General features: G+C 39.5%; 1 protein-coding gene across 2 annotated transcripts in view; it reads left to right on the forward strand.

The window, feature by feature from the left end:
• The window catches only part of grin1b (glutamate receptor, ionotropic, N-methyl D-aspartate 1b), a 62,535-nt gene extending 43,368 nt beyond the window's left edge, over positions 1 to 19,167 (forward strand). For both annotated transcript variants that reach the window (XM_031807602.1, XM_020476121.2), the window contains 5 exons: positions 2,751 to 2,908; positions 3,138 to 3,299; positions 3,573 to 3,682; positions 3,998 to 4,143; positions 14,596 to 19,167. In XM_031807602.1, coding sequence (XP_031663462.1) covers positions 2,751 to 2,908; positions 3,138 to 3,299; positions 3,573 to 3,682; positions 3,998 to 4,143; positions 14,596 to 14,661 — 642 coding nt within the window. In that variant the 3' untranslated portion in view covers positions 14,662 to 19,167. The remainder of the gene's footprint in view (positions 1 to 2,750; positions 2,909 to 3,137; positions 3,300 to 3,572; positions 3,683 to 3,997; positions 4,144 to 14,595) is intronic.
• The last annotated feature ends 1,840 nt before the right edge of the window (positions 19,168 to 21,007 follow it).

Raw genomic sequence — 21,007 nt, forward strand, 5'->3', positions numbered from 1 at the left:
AAGGCAGAACAGCGCTTTATTATGGACAGACCTCTCCCCATCTTAGCTACTTTGCATCAATATTTATGCATTGTTCAGATATAATTACAACATACACTAAGTATACAAAACATTAAGAACCAGGCGCACCGGTTTGTGTCAAGAACTGCAACGCTGCTGGGTTTTTCACGCTCAACAGTATCCTGTGTGTATGGTCCACCACCCAAAGGACATCCAGCCAACTTGACACAATTATGGGACGCATTGGAGTCAACATGAGCCAGCATCCCTAGGAAGGTGTTCCTAATGTTTGGTAAACTCAGTATAAGTGTACCGTAATCAAATTAAATAAATTAAAGTACCATAATGTTTAGCAGGCATTCGTTTGCATCAAGCTTGTTGTGAGCATTTGGTCTGGATTGGTGTCATTGCATGCCACATCCTTGGCCTGAGGGAGGGTGGTCAGCTCATGAGGATGGCAATCATACATCTTCGTATTTTTTTCTCATTAATTTTACAGTATTGTATTGTACTCAGGGCCGTGAAATACCAAAATACCAAAACAAAAGGTTGCTTTAGAGACTGGAAGGGAAAAGGGGCATGTGCACAGGTAGAGCCCTATCTGTGCACTTGCCTGATTGATGGTTTGAAAAAAGTTGCATTAAAAGCATGAGCTCTGCTTAGTTTTTTTGCACAGTCTGGACACACTTGATCAGTCTCTCATTCACAATTTAACAAGCACTTGATAATGCCTCAAATTTCCCGGTAAATATATAATTCACAGTTGATAGGCTAATATTGTCACCCATCAGACTATTCTTGATTTAATCTTGTCTTTACATATACTAAATAATATACAGTATTTAATATACACCTACTCATTCCAGGATTTTTCTTTATTTGTACTATTTTCTACATTGTAGAATTATAGTGAATACATCAAAACTATGAATTACACATATGGAATCATATAGTGACCAAAAAAGTGTTAAACTAATCAAAAATATATTTTATATTTGAGATTCTTCAAAGTAGCCACCCTAGCCTTGATATCAGCTTTGCACACCCTTGGCATTCTCTCAACCAGCTTCACGAGGTAGTCACCTGGAATGAATTTCAATTAACAGGTGTGCATTGTTAAAAGTTAACTTGTGAAATGTCTTTCCTTAATGCGTTTGAGCCAATCAGTTGTGTTGTGACAAAATAGGGGTGGTATACAGAAGATAGCCCTTTTTGGTGAAAGACCAAGTCCATTTTATGGCAAGAACAGCTCAAATAAGCAAATAGAAACAACAGTCCATCATTATTTTAAGACATGACGGTCAGTCAATCCGGAACATTTTAAGAACTTTTAACGTTTCTTCATGTGCAGTCGCAAAAACCATCAAGCGCTATGATGAAACTGTCTCTCGTGAGGATTGCCATAGGAAAGGAAAAGCCAGAGTATTTGCATAAATCACTGGACGAAACAGGTGGATATTAAAGACAGGCTTCTATTTGAGCCAGGCATCTATTTCCTTAATGCATATTTAGCATATTTGCTCATTTGCATATTTAATTGTTGAATTCCAGCATTCACTTCCAGCATTTTTCTAAATTTGTTCATTTCCTGCACTAATGTGTAGTTTACACACTGTATCACATGTATTTTGTCTTAGTATTCCTTTATTTCAAGTAAAAAACTTCCTTAGCATAATCATTATTCTCATTCACCATTAGGGGGCGATCGGACCATTTATTGGGGTCTGTACTCCCGAAGTTGTTGACTGTTTTTGTGCTTGCCAGTTAGCTAGCAGTTGTCAGCTGTTAGTAGCCAATGGTTAGCAGTTTCTTTCTGCCGATAAAAAATGATTATTGTAACAAATCAAACAATAAACCTTGTAAACAACTCATGGTAATTCATGTAAACCTTGTAAACAATTTATTTAGACCGGTGTTTTTTTAAACAGGTTTATTTGCTGAAATGTGTGCCATTGTCCTGCTATTAAAAAGGGACAGGCGGCTATTTAAGATTCAGCGTTTGATTGAATTATTATGGTATTGTTGTAGTTCTTCTGTACGAGCCTCAGTTCGTAAAAGTGTGGCTCTAGCAGCGTTAGAGTTGTGGGTTTGACTCCCACTTGGATCACATATGAGAATATGTGGACTCACTGTTGTCACTTTGTATGAAAGCTTATGCTACATAAATGGTATACTGTATTTTACCGCATTACAGTACTGTATGCAATGCAATTTTAGCAGTGCGAACCCATGTGTACCCCCTGTTCTCTTTTATGCACTCCTTGACCCAGAATGCACCACGCTGCCTATTAAAAATGAAAGGTTAGCATTCCCATTGGAGTTAAGACTAATGCTAACAAGATGGCGGTCTTTCGCTAAATCGTCTCTCTTTCTTCTCCTTCATTTTAGTCTTCTTGGTAATAGGAACTCTTAGAGAGGGCCCAAATAGACCTTGGGTGAAAAGCTATTATTGAAAGTCGGCAGTATAGGGAGTGTAGAGTAGAGTAGTACTAGTACTTTATTGATCCCAACTTGGGAAATTGTTTAAATCACCACAAGCATCATCAGTGATTACAAAGACACACATATAAAAAATAGATGCACCTGATGCACCTAGGATCAATGAAAGATTGAGATGAATTTAAAATGATAAGAAATGCTGATGGCATTCTGGGGAAATAAGCAGATATTTTATGGGTGAAAGCTTATGTAAAGGACAGTCATGGAGGATGACTGACTGCTGTGGCTCTGTTTGTGTCTCTGTGTCTCAGCTGCGAAACCCATCAGACAAGTTCATCTACGCCACAGTGAAGCAGAGTTCGGTGGACATCTACTTCCGGCGCCAAGTGGAGTTGAGCACCATGTACCGCCACATGGAGAAGCACAACTACGAAAGCGCTGCTGAGGCCATCCAAGCTGTGCGCGACAAGTGAGCAACAGCTGGGGTAGCACCAGAGGATGGGGGTGGGGGTTTAATACACTGAAAATTCCAATGGGGGAGGCCATAATGCTGAATGTACAGTATGTATGCTATCCCAGGTGAGCAATAGTGCGAGGAAGACAATAATGACATGATGTGGTTGTCTACTGTGCATTTTCGTACACTCATTCAATCCATTCCTCCTCTTCCCTGTTGTCCGTGTCCCTCCCTCCCTCAGCAAACTGCACGCGTTCATCTGGGACTCTGCCGTCCTGGAGTTTGAGGCATCACAGAAGTGTGACTTGGTGACAACGGGAGAGCTGTTCTTCCGCTCCGGCTTCGGCATAGGCATGCGGAAGGACAGCCCTTGGAAGCAAAATGTTTCCCTGTCCATTCTTAGGTGAATATTGGCCAGCAACAAGATACTATTGAAGTAACATGCTACCATACAATATTATAATAAGGGTGGTTTCCTGGACGCAGATTAAGCCTGGTCCTAGACTAAAAAGCATGGTCAATGGAGAGTCTCCATTGAAATACTGTAACTTTTTAGTCCAGCACTAAGCCTAATGTGTGTCCAGGAAACCACCCCATAGTATACTCTATGTATTGTATCAGTATTTACTGTTTGAGACCTAACCTAAAGTATGATCTGGCTCTTCTCCCATAACAGCTCTCATGAGAATGGGTTCATGGAGGAACTAGATAAAACCTGGGTGAGATACCAGGAGTGTGACTCCAGGAGTAATGCCCCGGCCACCCTCACTTTTGAGAACATGGCAGGTATGTACGGTTCTCCAATTTAGTCCATAATGATACAGAAATGAGAGGAAATGCAAATAGTAAACCGGTGTGTAAGGAAGTAGCCCCCGCTTGTGTGAGCCAGAACGTTAGTCTATAGCAGGTGTGTAGGTATTCAAATTGGTGTGAAGGTATTTCTTAATCTGCAGAAGTTTATTATTGTCATTAGGTTCATTGTGCTCAAAATGGTTCTCCATGGAGGACGCAGGGGCCACTGGTGACTTGGGTTAATAGTATGGCCTGTGCACCGCAGTCAGTAAAGTAACAGGTTGGCATGTCCACATTGTCTCCTAACAGGTGTGTTCATGTTGGTTGCTGGGGGTATCGTTGCTGGAATCTTCCTCATCTTTATTGAGATTGCGTATAAGCGCCACAAAGATGCCCGCAGGAAGCAGATGCAGCTGGCCTTCGCTGCGGTCAACGTGTGGAGGAAGAACCTACAGGTATGATCTGCCCGTCTTCATACACAGGCCCCAACAGGGCAGCACATCAGACAACATCCTGTAGAGTAGGGTCTCAAACTCGCAACTCGCAACTCGCAAACCACATCTGGATCTAATGCGGCCAGTGGGGATCTTAGTAAATCCGGTCAGCGGTTGTAAAACTTTTTTTATAATAAACTTCACTGGGCATAGACTTATAGTCTGTTGTTGAAATCTAATTAAATTCTTTGCCTTCGCCAATTCAGTAATTATTCTACCCTTTTTCCATGTATTTTGAAATTGTCGCAGGTAACCGCGAGTGATTCATTGGTGAGTGATTCATATGGACAGGATTAGAAAAAGTTAAATTATAACCTTCCACAGAGCTAGTTGGGTGTACTACAGTATTATAGAAATTGAGCTGGCTGCATACTACTTCTCTAAATTTGGAAATGACTTATAATGAGAGATCCATGTTTTTTTGCACTCCAAATCCCTCCCAAAACATGAATGTAACAATCAGCTGCGAGGATATTTGCAGCTCCACATGCATACGTACAGCACACTCCCCAGCGCCTGTGAAAGGACTGATTTCATTATCCTCGTCTTCTGCTGCTGTGTGTCTGAGCGCACAAGGACATGGCCGGTCCCCTGCCTGGAGGGTACGATGACCCCCTTCCCCCACCCCTCTCTCTCTGTGAAGGGCAGAGTGGGGGAGTGCAGTGGGAGGGGGGTGCACCGGGGCAGTGCACCCCGGGTGAGTGCAGTGGGGCACCAGGAAGCTCTGATGTTGGTGTACAGTCAGCCAGATGCACACTGGGCCCGGCTCTCTCACTAAAGGGCTAGGCTACTGAATAGCACAACGGGTGGCACCCAAGCATCTCCTGGTCAATGGTCTCTCTTGACGCACATCATGTCCATGTACTGTTTGTAAAGGGGGATCGGAAAGTAACAGGGCTTTGGCCTTTTGTGTCTTGAAAGGCTTAGCAGGCTAGCTTTGGTTGACACACCATATAATCCATATTGTACAAGCCAGTGCTTGAAGTGGATCTGAAATAGGTGCCAGTGCTCATAATATTTTTTTAAGCCGATATTCAAGGTGCCGGTACTATGTACTGGTGATTACCGACCCAACTCAAGCCAAACAAAACAAGCCATATAAGACTCTGTAGTAGCATGCAATGCTCCCAGCCACTGATTAAACCCTCCAACAGTTTAGAGAAACCTTTTTTTTCTAAACATGGTCTAATTGGTTGTAAAATGTGAAGGTTGAACTTGAGCTATATATTTCTTAATTACGTTGACGATTGTGTCAAGTGGGACCAGCTAATGTGAATCTCATTTCATGAAAATGTTCTCTGGTCCAAAGCGTTAGTGTGCTTTCCTCTAGTAGTTGCAGACCAGAAGCAACTTGTTGTCATTTTGCGATGGGACCAAAGCTAGTGGCTGCTTAGCTTTGTAGGTCCTTTAACTTTCTGTCATCTGTGAGTACTATATTCGGGGTACACTACCAGTTGAAAGCAGAAGCAACAACATTAGATGCCTGTGTATAACTTCTCACCAAAATAAACTTGATTTTCAGTGTTGACAGATTGTTTAGACTGATGCAAGCTGTTTGGGGAAGATAATAAAAATAGCAGTTTCATTTGAAGTATTTTCTATCTCAATGGACAACAATGAGGTGAATTTTGCTGCAAGTCCTCGCCTGCTTGTGCCAGAGGCCATAACATTGGGTCGGGCACTCCCACACACTACCAGCCATAGGGCCATTACTATAGGGCCCCCAATTACAATAGTACAGTTATCAGGTTTCAGGTAAGACCCAAGTGTAGACTGTGTTATTGTAACAACAGGGGCAGGCAAACAATGGGTCAAGGCAGGCAGGGGTCGATAATCCAGAGTAGGGGCAAAGGTGTAGGACGGCAGGCAGGCTCAAGGTCAGGCAGACGGGCTCGGAGTCAGGACAGGCAGGGGTCAAAACAGGAGGTTGGGAAAAGAGAGACTGGAAAAAGCAGGAGCTGAGACACAAAACGCTGGTTGGCTTGAATAAACAAGACGAACAGGCACAGACAGACAGAAAACACAAGTATAAATACCCAGGGGATAAGTGGGGAAGATGGGCGACACCTGGAGGGGGGTGGATACAAACACAAGGACAAGTGAAATAGATCAGGCTGTGACAACAGTAAAAGCATTTCCTTGTTCAGTTCAACGGAGAGAGCACTTACTGCTCTTTGAAGCTTTGACAAATTGTCTTGTTCTTTCCGACTACTGAGCCGTGAGGTAAACAAGTCTAAATAGATCTCCTTTAGATGTTGTATTCGGTATTGTTTTCTATGGAAGGCGAAAAACACAAGCAAGGCCGGCTAATATTTGTTTTGGGACATATCCACTGGGCCACTGTGTATTGTTGTAAGGTCAAATGAATACTGTACAAATTCTCATTATGTTAAAAGATGGATGCCCTGCTTTTGACTGAATTATGTATTATTGATTTATGTGTGATTTATACTCTAAGCCAAACGTATGAAGGGTGTACATGTCCATATTTAAAAAAACGTGCCCTAATTTCAGGTGCACTACATGTACTGTATGCTTTTCGACCAACTATATTTCTCCCCATATTTGAAATGCATGACTAGTCGCCTGTCCTCGGGCTGTATTAGCATTTCAAACGATTCCAGACAGCTCTCTGATGAAGGCGGTGTTGTTGAGCAACCTCATTCAATGGTGAACGGTCTGAGAAGGTTGCAATGAAAAGGAGATGAACACAATTGTGGAGATTGTAAAGGGGGATTCTGCAATGATTTCACTGTTGTTGTTGATATCCTGGATGTAATAATCTCTTGAATATACTGATATACTGTGTTTCAAAGGGTAAAACGTGAAAAGAATGTTCCAAATTATTTAGACATCTAAAACAAATCACAAAGCAATATACAGTATTTAGCTATTTATAATCAGACTCCCTTATCTGTTATTTGGAATTGTACTGGTCCATGCTTTTTGAGGAGTCAAGGACTATTAGGGGATTATAGCCACCAAGAAGACACAAGTTCATGTGGGACAGTGCTGGCCTATAGGTTCGACATCATACCACTCATTCTACATACTGTATCCCTTTTGGTTTTCCTGCACTGCATGTTTTCTGGTTGAAGTCACACTCATAACCAAAATCTACTTCCCCTGCTCCTCATAGTCTTCATCGCTCTCTTTGTCGTGGGAGAAACGCCATTATGCTAGTGTTGGTAGAACGCAAGGGACCTTACTGTTCTTACTGATCATTGTATAACCAGCCCCCCCCCCCCCCTAAAAATGTTTTGCTTTGCCTTATTGTTGTCTTTATTGCATTCGTTTTAGCTCATTTTCTTTTGCTCATGCTTTTGCTTTTGGTCTTGAAGTAAAATAACCATGGATGGTTCTTATTTTACTGTGCCATGCCATCCGAGGCAGTCCTCAAAAAGTAGCCAGAAGAAATATACCCAGATTTTAATAGTAACCCGGCTCCAATTCTAGGATACTTTATATGTCCACACGGCATTGGGTGTAGACAGAAAGTGGACATGAGATACGGGACCATATTAAAGCTGGTAATTGAAATAGAGAGTAGTGTAACTACTCTGCATGTTACTCTGCAGTTTTGGTGTACAGTAATGTAGTAATGTGTGTGTGTGTGGGGGGGGGGGGGCACTGAGACCAAACACACTCCTTCATCAGGGAACACCAATAATGTTTCTACATATATATTTATTTTAGGATAGGAAAAGTGATAGAGCAGAGCCTGACTCCAAACAGAAAACCTCTTTTAGGTCCATCAGTACCAACCTGGCCTCCAACATCAAGAGACGTAGGTCCTCCAAAGACACGGTAAGGAGTTGAAGGAAATGACACCCTCCCTTGTAATTCTCTCTCTTCCTCTCTTCCTTTACCTCATCCTTTTTTCTCTCTCTTCTGTCATCTCTTCTCGCAAAACGTTTCATTCCAGGCTCGTGTCAGTCACCCTCACACATGGAGTTACAGTCATGGCCACGTGTCTGTCAGTCAGTCATCGATAAACCATCCAGACATTTGTCCAAAACCAAAAGAAGGAAATCGATATGAGCATGAGTAGGCAGTCTGAAGCTAAGGGCTTTCGTTTTCTTTGATAAAAAAGGTGTTTTTAATGACTACTATGCAAAGGGATACAAGTGCTAGTTCTTATGCTGGTCTTTCTCCTGTGGCTAAACTAGACACCATTTTGGTTTGTGCTCTCCTTTTTAGTTGTGTATGTTTGTTTGTCTCCTTTCACTGATTGGTCTGTGCTGCACCTTCCTTTGTGTGTGTCACATTTTGTGTGTTTGTTTCCTTTCATTACAAAAATAATGGCCAAGAAAAAGCCAAATGCACCGGGTAACAGACTTTACATTCTCTTTTCTTTCCACAGACTTTCCATTTTAAGGGATCTCCTGTCGAGTGTGTTTGACCAAACAATATTTACTTGTCGTGTTTCAATCAACAAATGCTGCTGGGAATGAAAAGAGATATAATATAATACAGTGGCTTATGAAAATATTCACTCCCCTTGGCATTTTTCCTATTTTGTTGCCTTACAACCTTGAAATAAAATGGATTTTGGGGGGGTTTGTATCATTTGATTTACACAACATGCCTACCACTTTGAAGATGCAAAATATTTTTTATTGTGAAACAAACAAGACATAAGACAAAATATTGAAAACTTGAGCGTACATAAGTATTCATCCCCCCCCCCCACCCACAAGCCAATACTTTGTAGAGCCACCTTTTGCAGCAATTACAGCTGCAAGTCTCTTGGGGTATGTCTCTATAAGCTTGACACAACAAGCCACTGGGATTTTTGTACATTCTTCAAAGAAAACTGCTCCAGCTCCTTCAAGTTGGATGGGTTGCACCTGTGCACAGCAATCTTTAAGTCATACCACAGATTCTCAATTAGATTGAGGACTGGTCTTTGAATAGGCCATTCCAAAATGTTTCCCCTTAAACCACTTGAGTGTTGCTTTAGCAGTATGCTTAGGGTCATTTTCCTGTTGGAAAGTGAACCTCCATCCCAGTCTCAAATCTCTGGAAGACTGAAACAGGTTTCCCTCAAGATTTTCCCTGTATTTATCATTCCTTCAATTCTGACCAGTTTACCTGTCCCTGCCGATGAAAAACATCCCAACAGTATGATGCTGCCACGACCATGCTTCACTGTGGGGAGGGTGTTCTCGGGGTGATGGGAGGTGTTGGGTTTGCTCCAGACATAGCGTTTTCCTTGATGGCCAAAAAGCTCAATTCTAGTCTCATCTGACCAGAGTACCATCTTCCATATGTTTGGTGAGTCTCCCACATGCCTTTATTTTTTCTTTAAGCAATGGCTTTTTTCTGGCCACTTTTCTGTAAAGCCCAGCTCTGTGGAGTGTATGGCTTAAAGTGGTCCTATGGACAGATACTCCAATCTCTGCTGTGGAGCTTTGCAGCTCCTCCAGGGTTATCTTTGGTCTCTTTGTTGCCTCTCTGATTAATGCCCTCCTTGCCTGGTCTGTGAGTTTTGGTGGGCAGCCCTCTCATGGTAGGTTTATTGTGGTGTCATATTCTTTCCATTTTTTAATAACAGATTTATTGGTGCTTCGTGGGATGTTCAAAGTTTCTGATATTTTTTTCTAACCCAACCCTGATCTGTACTTCTCCACAACTTTGTCCCTGACCAGTTTGGAGAGCTCCTTGTTCTTCATGGTGCCGCTTGCTTGGTGGAGCCCCTTGCTTAGTGGTGTTGCAGAATCTGGGGCCTTTCAGAACAGATGTATGTATACTGAGATCGTGTGACAGATCATGTGACATTTAGATTGCACACAGGTGGACTTTGTATAATTAATTATGTGACTTATGAAGGTAATTGGTTGCACCAGATCTTATGTAGGGGCTTCATAGCAAAGTGGGTGAATACATATGCACGCACCACTTTTCAATTATTAATTTTTTTTAATTTTCTGAAACAAGTAATTTTTTTTCATTTCACTTCACCAATTTGGACTATTTTGTGTATGTCCATTACATAAAATCCAAATAAAAATCCATTTAAATTACAGGTTGTAATGCAACAAAATAGGAAAAACGCCAAGGGGGATGAATACTTTTGCAAGGCACTGTATATGCATGCCATTTATGTCCTTGTGGATTGCGTATCGTCCTGATGATAAATCTCAAACAAACGTTTTTATGTTGAATACTTGGTCATTTAATGACAATCATTTCTACACTAGATTACCCAGAGCTCAACACGTTCGTTCCATGAGTACTGGAACTGTATATGGACATATGAATACTGTAAATATGGTTACTGTAGCAGGATTCATACTGAATGTAGTTTTATAATAGCCTGGTGTGCTGTAGCTAACTCTTTGTGATGCCATACATGTTTGGTGTGACAATGGATGAACTCAGAGAGGACTTACTTGGCTGAAGCACAAACAGACTTGGATTACCAGGCTACAAAGTCTAGACAGAGGATTGGAGTGTATTCCAGTCCGTTGAGCATTGGTATTGTCAGCTGAACATTTTAGTCATTTCAAAAACAGTTTATTTTGTTTTACTTTTTGCCTCCAGGTTGTGCCATCCAAAGCAGTTTGTCAATCTTCCCGAGCCCTGTCTCTGTAGACAATCAATCCAATTTTATTTTTATATTAATTTTGTATTATTATTTAGTGATAAAAATAGGTAGCCTAAAACTACCCACAAAAAAATCCTACACTTTTTATTGGAATTGACCCATTTATTTTTGTTGTAACCATCCTATTATTTTATATCAGTGTTTATTTATAAATGGATTTCAACGGATTGTGAGTATCAGTATCCACACCATATGCCACACTGCTTCTTTCCACCTCCTTGGTTGTTGTGGAGAAGACCAGTGCTTCCCAACCCTGGTCCTGGAGTACCCCCAACAGTATACATTGTTGTTGTAGCCATGGGAAAACACTCCTCATTCATCTTATTGAGGGCTTGATGATTAGTTGACAAGTGGAATCAGGTGTGCTTGTCCAGGGTTAAACTAAAAATGTGTACTGTTGGGGTATACGAGGACCAGGGTTGGGAAACACTGGTGTAGACTGTTGTCATGCTGTTCGCCTGTCTGTTGGCAGGAGGTGCTGTGAGCTATGATTCGGAATGTGAAGCTGTACCTAAAATTGTAACGGCATTGGAAACAGTGAGGTCACACTGCTCCAGCTCCTTCAAGTTGGATGGGTTGCACCTGTGCACAGCAATCTTTAAGTCATACCACAGATTCTCAATTAGATTGAGGACTGGTCTTTGAATAGGCCATTCCAAAATGTTTCCCCTTAAACCACTTGAGTGTTGCTTTAGCAGTATGCTTAGGGTCATTTTCCTGTTGGAAAGTGAACCTCCATCCCAGTCTCAAATCTCTGGAAGACTGAAACAGGTTTCCCTCAAGATTTTCCCTGTATTTATCATTCCTTCAATTCTGACCAGTTTACCTGTCCCTGCCGATGAAAAACATCCCAACAGTATGATGCTGCCACGACCATGCTTCACTGTGGGGAGGGTGTTCTCGGGGTGATGGGAGGTGTTGGGTTTGCTCCAGACATAGCGTTTTCCTTGATGGCCAAAAAGCTCAATTCTAGTCTCATCTGACCAGAGTACCATCTTCCATATGTTTGGTGAGTCTCCCACATGCCTTTATTTTTTCTTTAAGCAATGGCTTTTTTCTGGCCACTTTTCTGTAAAGCCCAGCTCTGTGGAGTGTATGGCTTAAAGTGGTCCTATGGACAGATACTCCAATCTCTGCTGTGGAGCTTTGCAGCTCCTCCAGGGTTATCTTTGGTCTCTTTGTTGCCTCTCTGATTAATGCCCTCCTTGCCTGGTCTGTGAGTTTTGGTGGGCAGCCCTCTCATGGTAGGTTTATTGTGGTGTCATATTCTTTCCATTTTTTAATAACAGATTTATTGGTGCTTCGTGGGATGTTCAAAGTTTCTGATATTTTTTTCTAACCCAACCCTGATCTGTACTTCTCCACAACTTTGTCCCTGACCAGTTTGGAGAGCTCCTTGTTCTTCATGGTGCCGCTTGCTTGGTGGAGCCCCTTGCTTAGTGGTGTTGCAGAATCTGGGGCCTTTCAGAACAGATGTATGTATACTGAGATCGTGTGACAGATCATGTGACATTTAGATTGCACACAGGTGGACTTTGTATAATTAATTATGTGACTTATGAAGGTAATTGGTTGCACCAGATCTTATGTAGGGGCTTCATAGCAAAGTGGGTGAATACATATGCACGCACCACTTTTCAATTATTAATTTTTTTTAATTTTCTGAAACAAGTAATTTTTTTTCATTTCACTTCACCAATTTGGACTATTTTGTGTATGTCCATTACATAAAATCCAAATAAAAATCCATTTAAATTACAGGTTGTAATGCAACAAAATAGGAAAAACGCCAAGGGGGATGAATACTTTTGCAAGGCACTGTATATGCATGCCATTTATGTCCTTGTGGATTGCGTATCGTCCTGATGATAAATCTCAAACAAACGTTTTTATGTTGAATACTTGGTCATTTAATGACAATCATTTCTACACTAGATTACCCAGAGCTCAACACGTTCGTTCCATGAGTACTGGAACTGTATATGGACATATGAATACTGTAAATATGGTTACTGTAGCAGGATTCATACTGAATGTAGTTTTATAATAGCCTGGTGTGCTGTAGCTAACTCTTTGTGATGCCATACATGTTTGGTGTGACAATGGATGAACTCAGAGAGGACTTACTTGGCTGAAGCACAAACAGACTTGGATTACCAGGCTACAAAGTCTAGACAGAGGATTGGAGTGTATTCCAGTCCGTTGAGCATTGGTATTGTCAGCTGAACATTTTAGTCATTTCAAAAACAGTTTATTTTGTTTTACTTTTTGCCTCCAGGTTGTGCCATCCAAAGCAGTTTGTCAATCTTCCCGAGCCCTGTCTCTGTAGACAATCAATCCAATTTTATTTTTATATTAATTTTGTATTATTATTTAGTGATAAAAATAGGTAGCCTAAAACTACCCACAAAAAAATCCTACACTTTTTATTGGAATTGACCCATTTATTTTTGTTGTAACCATCCTATTATTTTATATCAGTGTTTATTTATAAATGGATTTCAACGGATTGTGAGTATCAGTATCCACACCATATGCCACACTGCTTCTTTCCACCTCCTTGGTTGTTGTGGAGAAGACCAGTGCTTCCCAACCCTGGTCCTGGAGTACCCCCAACAGTATACATTGTTGTTGTAGCCATGGGAAAACACTCCTCATTCATCTTATTGAGGGCTTGATGATTAGTTGACAAGTGGAATCAGGTGTGCTTGTCCAGGGTTAAACTAAAAATGTGTACTGTTGGGGTATACGAGGACCAGGGTTGGGAAACACTGGTGTAGACTGTTGTCATGCTGTTCGCCTGTCTGTTGGCAGGAGGTGCTGTGAGCTATGATTCGGAATGTGAAGCTGTACCTAAAATTGTAACGGCATTGGAAACAGTGAGGTCACACATGCTCAGTAGTCAAAGGTTGTTGAACGTCGCAGATAGAAATGCCATGAATAAAACTGATGTGTTTCCTTATTCTACATGTCAGAAAGGCATTTTTATTCTACATACAATAGATTATCTCTATCTTAACGTTCCACAACGTTGTACCCTTGGTACAATCTCATTTTCGTGGAATATCATGTCAACTTTTTACATTTCCTTTAAGGATTTCTTGGTCACAACAAGAATACTTGACACAATAAAACTTTTTTAAGGTGGTGGTAGTTTTGAATGATAAATAGCTTCATGTCTTTCATCGACAGCATTATAATCACTTTTATACAATGGTAATTGGTAATCCGTGGTAAAATTAACTATTTCTCAGCAGGACAAAAACATCCGTGCCTGGATATTATCATGTCAGTTTCCATGGTAACCGAGGATAGGCCCTTTCATAGACCCTTTGTAACACCAAACTGAAAATTCTTCCCAACACTGATGATAAATTGTGTTCTGTGCTCCAAAATGTCAGGGTATGACATTTAGCATTCATTTGAAAATCCATATTACACTTGCAGGCAAAATATGCTAAATGGGCTGGGACAACACGTCTCTGTATAAATCAATACCATACAGCGGGAAAAAAATCCAGTTACTTGGCAACAACACTGTAGCTTAGTCTCACATCTGTGACCTTGCTTTGTTTATTGATCAGCATGCACAGTTCATAGGGTCCCTGCGGTGCTGAGCTTGATCTGTCCAAACAACCATTCCGAATCACAGGCAAACACTGCCTTGAGGGGGGACTTGATGAAATGTATGACATAATCATGTTACATAACATTTGTTGTGTTGTATGCACCGTGAATATATATGATGTGAGTACAGATGAAATCATTTGTTCTCTTTTGTATTCTTCCCATACTCTCTGCAGCCTTATCCCACGGACATCACAGGCCAGCTCAACTTGTCAGACCCCTCTGTCAGCACGGTGGTGTGAGAGATTGAGAGAGAGAAATGAGAGGACTGAAATGAGAGAGAGGATCCTGGTTTGGAGACAGAAGCTGGTCCATTGCTGCTACGCCACCTGAGCCATTGTCCTGTTCTCTATCTACCCACATAGAACATGTGTTCTGCTCATTCCCCACCAAACACAACAGGCAGGAACTGTATAGCTGACATCCACCTGACAAACTGTGCCAATTCACAATGGAGCCAAACCACCTGTTTTTTCCCACACAGAGGCCTGACCCAGCACAATGATAGCTTTAGGTTTATTTTTATAATCTGCCTGCTAGAGTCATGTAGTTGTGTACTTTACGTGTGAAACAACAAGAAATATATACATTTTCTGATCATGTCATTTGCAATACATCGTCATGCACTGTGTTTCTGATTTCAATAAGCTATAGATTTAATAGATCATGTTTTATGGTATTTTGTGATGTCAATGTCTTACTACCTCCACTTATTTAGACAAACCTTAGACATGTAGGCTACTGTAGTTAGGACTATTTGACATTGTAAGGTTTTCCTGTGTTCCATTTATCGACAGGTTTTTGTTAGCATTAGCTAATGCGGTGTAGTGTGGGGCAATAACAATGGACAAGTTGTCAATTTATAAATTAGCAGCATACAGCTATGCTAATATCTAAGTGTGAATCCGAGTTAAGCACACCTTGTCCATTGTAGCACTCATATCAGCTGCAATCCCTTTCTTTAGCTATAGATGTCTTAGCCCCTTTTATGTGTTAATTTACTTCATTCTCTCAGTGGTAGTACAGCAGTGATTGCGTGGCAGACTATTCTCAGCATTCAACAATACTACAATCTTTCTGAGCCAAAAGTCTTTGGCATGACATCGGCGAAGGAGTTGCCATCAACAGAAATAGACTGGTAACCACTAGTGCTGTAGGCTATGTTGTTGTTCATTCAAGAAAATTGCTCTCTACATTTGTTGATTTGACAGTGTTACATGGTCATTAATGCAAATCAATTTATCAGTCAACATCAAGTCTCTATATAGCCTATATAGTGCCTTCAGAAAGTATTCATACCCCTTATTCCAAATGTTGTCTTGTTACAGCCTGAATTCAAAATGGATAAAAATATATATTTTTCTCACCCCTCTACACACAATACCCCATAATGACAAAGTGAAAACATGTTTTTAGACATTTTTGCAAATGTATTGTAAATGAAATACAAACATATCTAATTTCCATAAGTATTCACACCCCTGAGTCAATACTTTGTTGAAGCACCTTTGGCAGCGATTACAGCTAGGAGTCTTTCTGGGTAAGTCTCTAAGAGCATTCCACACCTGGATTGTGCAACATTTGCACATTACTCTTTTCAAAATTCTTCAAGCCCTGTGAAATTGGTTGTTGATCATTGCTAGAACAACTATTTTCAGATCTTGCCATATACTTTCAAGTAGATTTAAGTCGAAACTGTAACTCGGCCACTCAGGAACATTCACAGTCTTCTTGGTAAGCAGCTCCAGTGTAGATTTGGCCTTGTGTTTTGGGTTATTGTCCTGCTGAAAGGTGAATTAATCGCCCCGTGTCTGGTGGAAAGCAGACTGAACCAGGTTTCCCTCTAGGATTTTGCCTGTGTTTAGCTCCCTTCTGTTTATTTTTTTATCCTGAAAACTCCCCAGTCCTTAACGATTACAAGCATACTCATAACATGATGCAGCCACCACGATGCTTGAAAATATGGAGAGTGGTACTCAATAATGTGTTGTATTAGATTTGCCCAAAACATAACACTTTGTATTAAGGACAAACATGATGCATGTTTTGGAATATTGTAATTCTGTACAGGCTTCTTTCTTTTCACTCTGTCAATTAGGCTAGTACTGTGGAGTAACTACAATGTGGTTGATTCATTCTCACTTTTCTCCTATCATAGCCATTAACCTCTGTAACTGTTTAAAGTCACCATTGGCCTCATGGGGAAATCCCTGAGTTGTTTCCCTCCTCTCTGGCAACTGAGTTTGGAAGGACGCCTGTACCTTTGTAGTGACTGGGTGTATTGATACACTATCCAAAGTGTAATTAATAACTTCACCATGCTCAAATGGATATTCTATGTCTGCTTTTTATCAAAACCCATCTACCAATTGGTGCCCTTCTTTGTGGGGCATTAGAAAACCTCCCTGGTCTTTGTGGTTGAATCTGTGTTTGAAATTCACTGCTCGACTGAGGTACCTTACCGATAATTGTATGTGTGGGGTACAGAGATTAGGTAGTCATTCAAAAATCATCTTAAACACTATTATTGCACACAGTCCATGCAACTTATGTGACTTGTTAAGCACATTTTTGCTCCTGAACTTATTTAGGTTTGCTATAACAAATGGGTTGAATACGTATTGACTCAAGAAATGTCAGTTTATCATTTTTCTTTAATTTGTCAAATAAAATTAAAAACATAATTCCGCTTTGACATTATGGGATATTGTGTAGTCCAATGACACAACATCTCAATGTAATCAATTTTATATTCAGGTTGTAACACAACAACGTGGAAAAAGTCAAGGGGTGTGAATACTTTCTGAAGACACTGTATTCTCTCTACATAGTCTCTTTTATATCATGACATTATTGAGGATATTGTGACGTGTACATGATTTCTGGATGTTTTGAGCCTAAACTGCACTGACAGTGATTGTCTCTCTTTGGCTCAAAATATCCTGTAATGATTTATATATTATTGTGGTGTGTATATTATGTATATGTGTATATAAATATAAATATATATATATATATATATATATAATATATATATATATATATATAATCATGTTCTGTCAACCTTAGGGGCGTTCTGGTAATCGGCTAAGATGGCTGTTGTAGCTGTGTGGTTAACCCTATAAATTAATGACTTATACTACTTTGTATTTCTAATATAATAATATATTTCACTATATCACTGTATTTTTGCTTTATATGTGAGATTAGATTAATAAAATCCCTCACTCTTACCCTTTCCTATTTTCGAGACTGCATTTACACCGACATTTAGTCTGTCAATAGCAAATTGATTAATTGCAAAAATGATATATTGTAAAAAAAAGTTTGTTTCCTGCAAAAACTTGTCAGATATCCTTCGGTGTAGCTCAAGTGTATCCTGGCATGTTCCTGACTCAAGATCTGAAACACTGTTTAGCACTTTTGTCTTAAAGATCCAATGCAGCCGTTTTTATCTCAATATCAAATAATTTCTGGGTAACAATTAAGTACCTTACAATACTGTGATTGTTTTAATTAAAAATGGTCAAAAATAAACAAAAATTTAGAGCAATTTCTCATGCAAGAATTTAGCTAGGACAGTCTGGGAGTGGTCTGAGTGAGGAGCGGAAAACTGGAACTCTCTTTCTTATTGGTCTATTAACTAATTTACCGCCTGGTGATGTCCTCCAGGTAGGCCAAAACTCCATCCATCCCACCAAAACAGGCTGAAATTTCAGGCGGTCTTTTCAAACAGCTCTTACACTAAAAGGACATTATCTTATTCCAACCACATGGTGTGGATATATATATATATATATATATATATATATATATATATATATATATATATATATATATAAAACAAAGAGAAAAATCACATTTTTGACTGCGCTGGGCCTTTAAACAATCAACATGAGGGCTTTGCTCATAATTGTGAGAAATTAAGAATGTGAAATATATACCTGTAACTGTTACTATACCTGTATTTTATGGGCCGAAAATATGTTTTTGTGCAATAGGCTCGTTTTAAATGTTGATGGTTTTAGAGAGAGACATGAATTGATCTGTCTGGAATAATTTTTTAAATGTTTTATTATGGTTTCAGTATTGACGGGCTCAATTTTGTATAGGTGTTCCATTTATCATTCAAGTGAAATGTGGGATTAATAATAATGTGGGAAAATATATTAATTATTACTTATAACAATGTAGCCATCAACCAGAGATCGGAAGTTTAGCTATGGTTGTGTCAATGTTCTCATGGATACTGAAAATATACCTAAATGATTATGTAAGTATAATAATTATTAATGAAGTTTAAATTGAGGTAGAAATATTTGATAATCTAATTTCTCAAAACAGAGTGTTTATTCAGAATTGTAACTTGAAAGAGTTGGGTTTATTTAGGCTGTGAAAATGTCTGTTCTGTTAGCCAAGAAAGTTCAGTAGTTGCAATGCTTGGGAAAACAGATTACATTGGATTGTGTGATAGAATTACAGACTGTGAGTAAAGTGTTCAATTGTCATTTCAGGTGACTCAAAACATATTCAACAACACAGTTCCGTATTATTTTAATGTAAAATTACAATTTTGCAGGGCTTTAAGATATAGTAAGTTACTATAACTTAACTATCAATCACTACCAAATGTGCTTTGAATATCATTCCTATATTGTGTGAATAATGACTATACATTATAATATCTGTTTGTAATAGAAATCAGTTGTACTAATAAAATGTCTGATATATTAAATGCTATTTGGACACACTTTAATTTATTAAACTTTTGATGAGTAGCCTAAACTATAAAGGTAGCATATAGCCCACTAGATCTACATGTAGGCCTATGGAAGACATTTTCCAGGAAAGCAACTAGTTAACTAAGGACACACTGCTATTGAGTGGGTATTGATGCAATGCTAACATAGCCTTTCTATTTTATTATATTGATGCAATGATAAGGTATAGGCTATAACTATTAATCTCACTCAATTCATTGTTGTTTCAACAAAGATGCTCCCAAGGATGGAGGAGGTCCAGTTTTTAAAACCGGATTTATTCTCCTCAACAGCTTTTTGACCTGAAGTACCATTTAGGTCTCCACATGAGCTGACAAAATGTGACCAAACTGTTTGACCACACCATTTTGTTGCGAGTCCGCTTTTGCGCACAGTGCCACGCAAAGGGTAGGTCTCTGTTTCCATGAATGTTTTTTTTATTGCTTTGGTACTATTTTCACAAGTATGTGGTGAATTTTCAAAACTCTTAAAAACTCCAAACTGGTAAAACATGTAACACAGCCAGTCTTACATTCAAAACCTTTCATTGTCCATTCATTTTGTTTGTAGACGTCTTTCCCCACACAGCCATTGACCCAAAATGTACACTGAACAAAAATATAATCGCATCATGTAACAATTTCAACAATTTTACTGAGTTACAGTTCATTGAAGGACATCAGCCAATTTAAATCAATTCATTTTGTCCTAATCTATGGATTTCACATGACCCACTGGGGAGCCAGGCCCAGCCAATCAGAATGAGTTTTTCCTCACAAAAGGGCTTTATTACAGACAGAAATACTCCTCAGTTTCATCAGCTGACCGGGTGGCTGGTCTCAGGTGATCCCGTAGGTGAAGAAGCTGGATGTGGAAGTCCTGGGCTGGCGTGGTTACACGTGGTCTGTGGTTGTGAGGCCGGTTGGAAGTACTGCCAAATTCTAGAAAACAATGTTGCTTATGGTAGAGAAAGGAACATTCAATTCTCTGGCAACAGGTCTGGTGGACATTCGTGTAGTCAGCATGCCAATTGCACCCTCCCTCAAAACTTCAGACATATATAGCATTGGGTCGTGTGACCAAACTGCACATTTTAGAGTTGTCATTTATTGTCCGCAGCACAAGGTGCATCTGTGTAAGGATCATGCCGTTTAATCAACTTCTTGATATGCCACACCTGTATTATCTTGGCAAAAGAGAAATGCTCACTAACAGGAATGTAAACAAATTTGTGCACAAAATTTGACAAACATTCCTGGGATCTTTTATTTTTGTTCCTTAAACATGAGACCAATACTTTACATGTTGCGTTTATATTTTTGTTCATTATATGTGTACTGTGAACTATAATGAGTACATTGGTTTCATCCCCAAAACACAACATACTGATACAATATATTCTCAATTTAGTTATTTTAACAACCAGTTCATCCAATAGCAAAAAGGTTAAGACACATTTCAAAATTGTCCTTTGAATGTAGTATGCTACAACACTGTAAATTAAAGTACATTAAACTGTTTTCACAGTGAGCAATGACATTTCCATAATTTCTATCCCATGTGTGATCAAACATGTCATTATTGAAGACATCTTTTACAATGTAATACATTTTTTTAAATTGCTTTGGTACTATTTTCACAAGTATGTGGGGAATGTTCAAAGCTCTTAGTACAAAACTCCAAACTGTTAACAGTTATAACGTAGACAGTCATACAGACAGTCATACGTTCAAAACCTTTTATTGTGCATTAATTGTGTTTGTAGTCATCTTTCACCACACAACACCATTGATCAAAAATATACAGTGCCTTCAGAAAGTATTCACAG

The sequence above is a fragment of the Oncorhynchus kisutch genome, linkage group LG3, assembly GCF_002021735.2.
Source record: "Oncorhynchus kisutch isolate 150728-3 linkage group LG3, Okis_V2, whole genome shotgun sequence".
NCBI classification, from domain to species: Eukaryota; Metazoa; Chordata; class Actinopteri; order Salmoniformes; family Salmonidae; genus Oncorhynchus; species Oncorhynchus kisutch.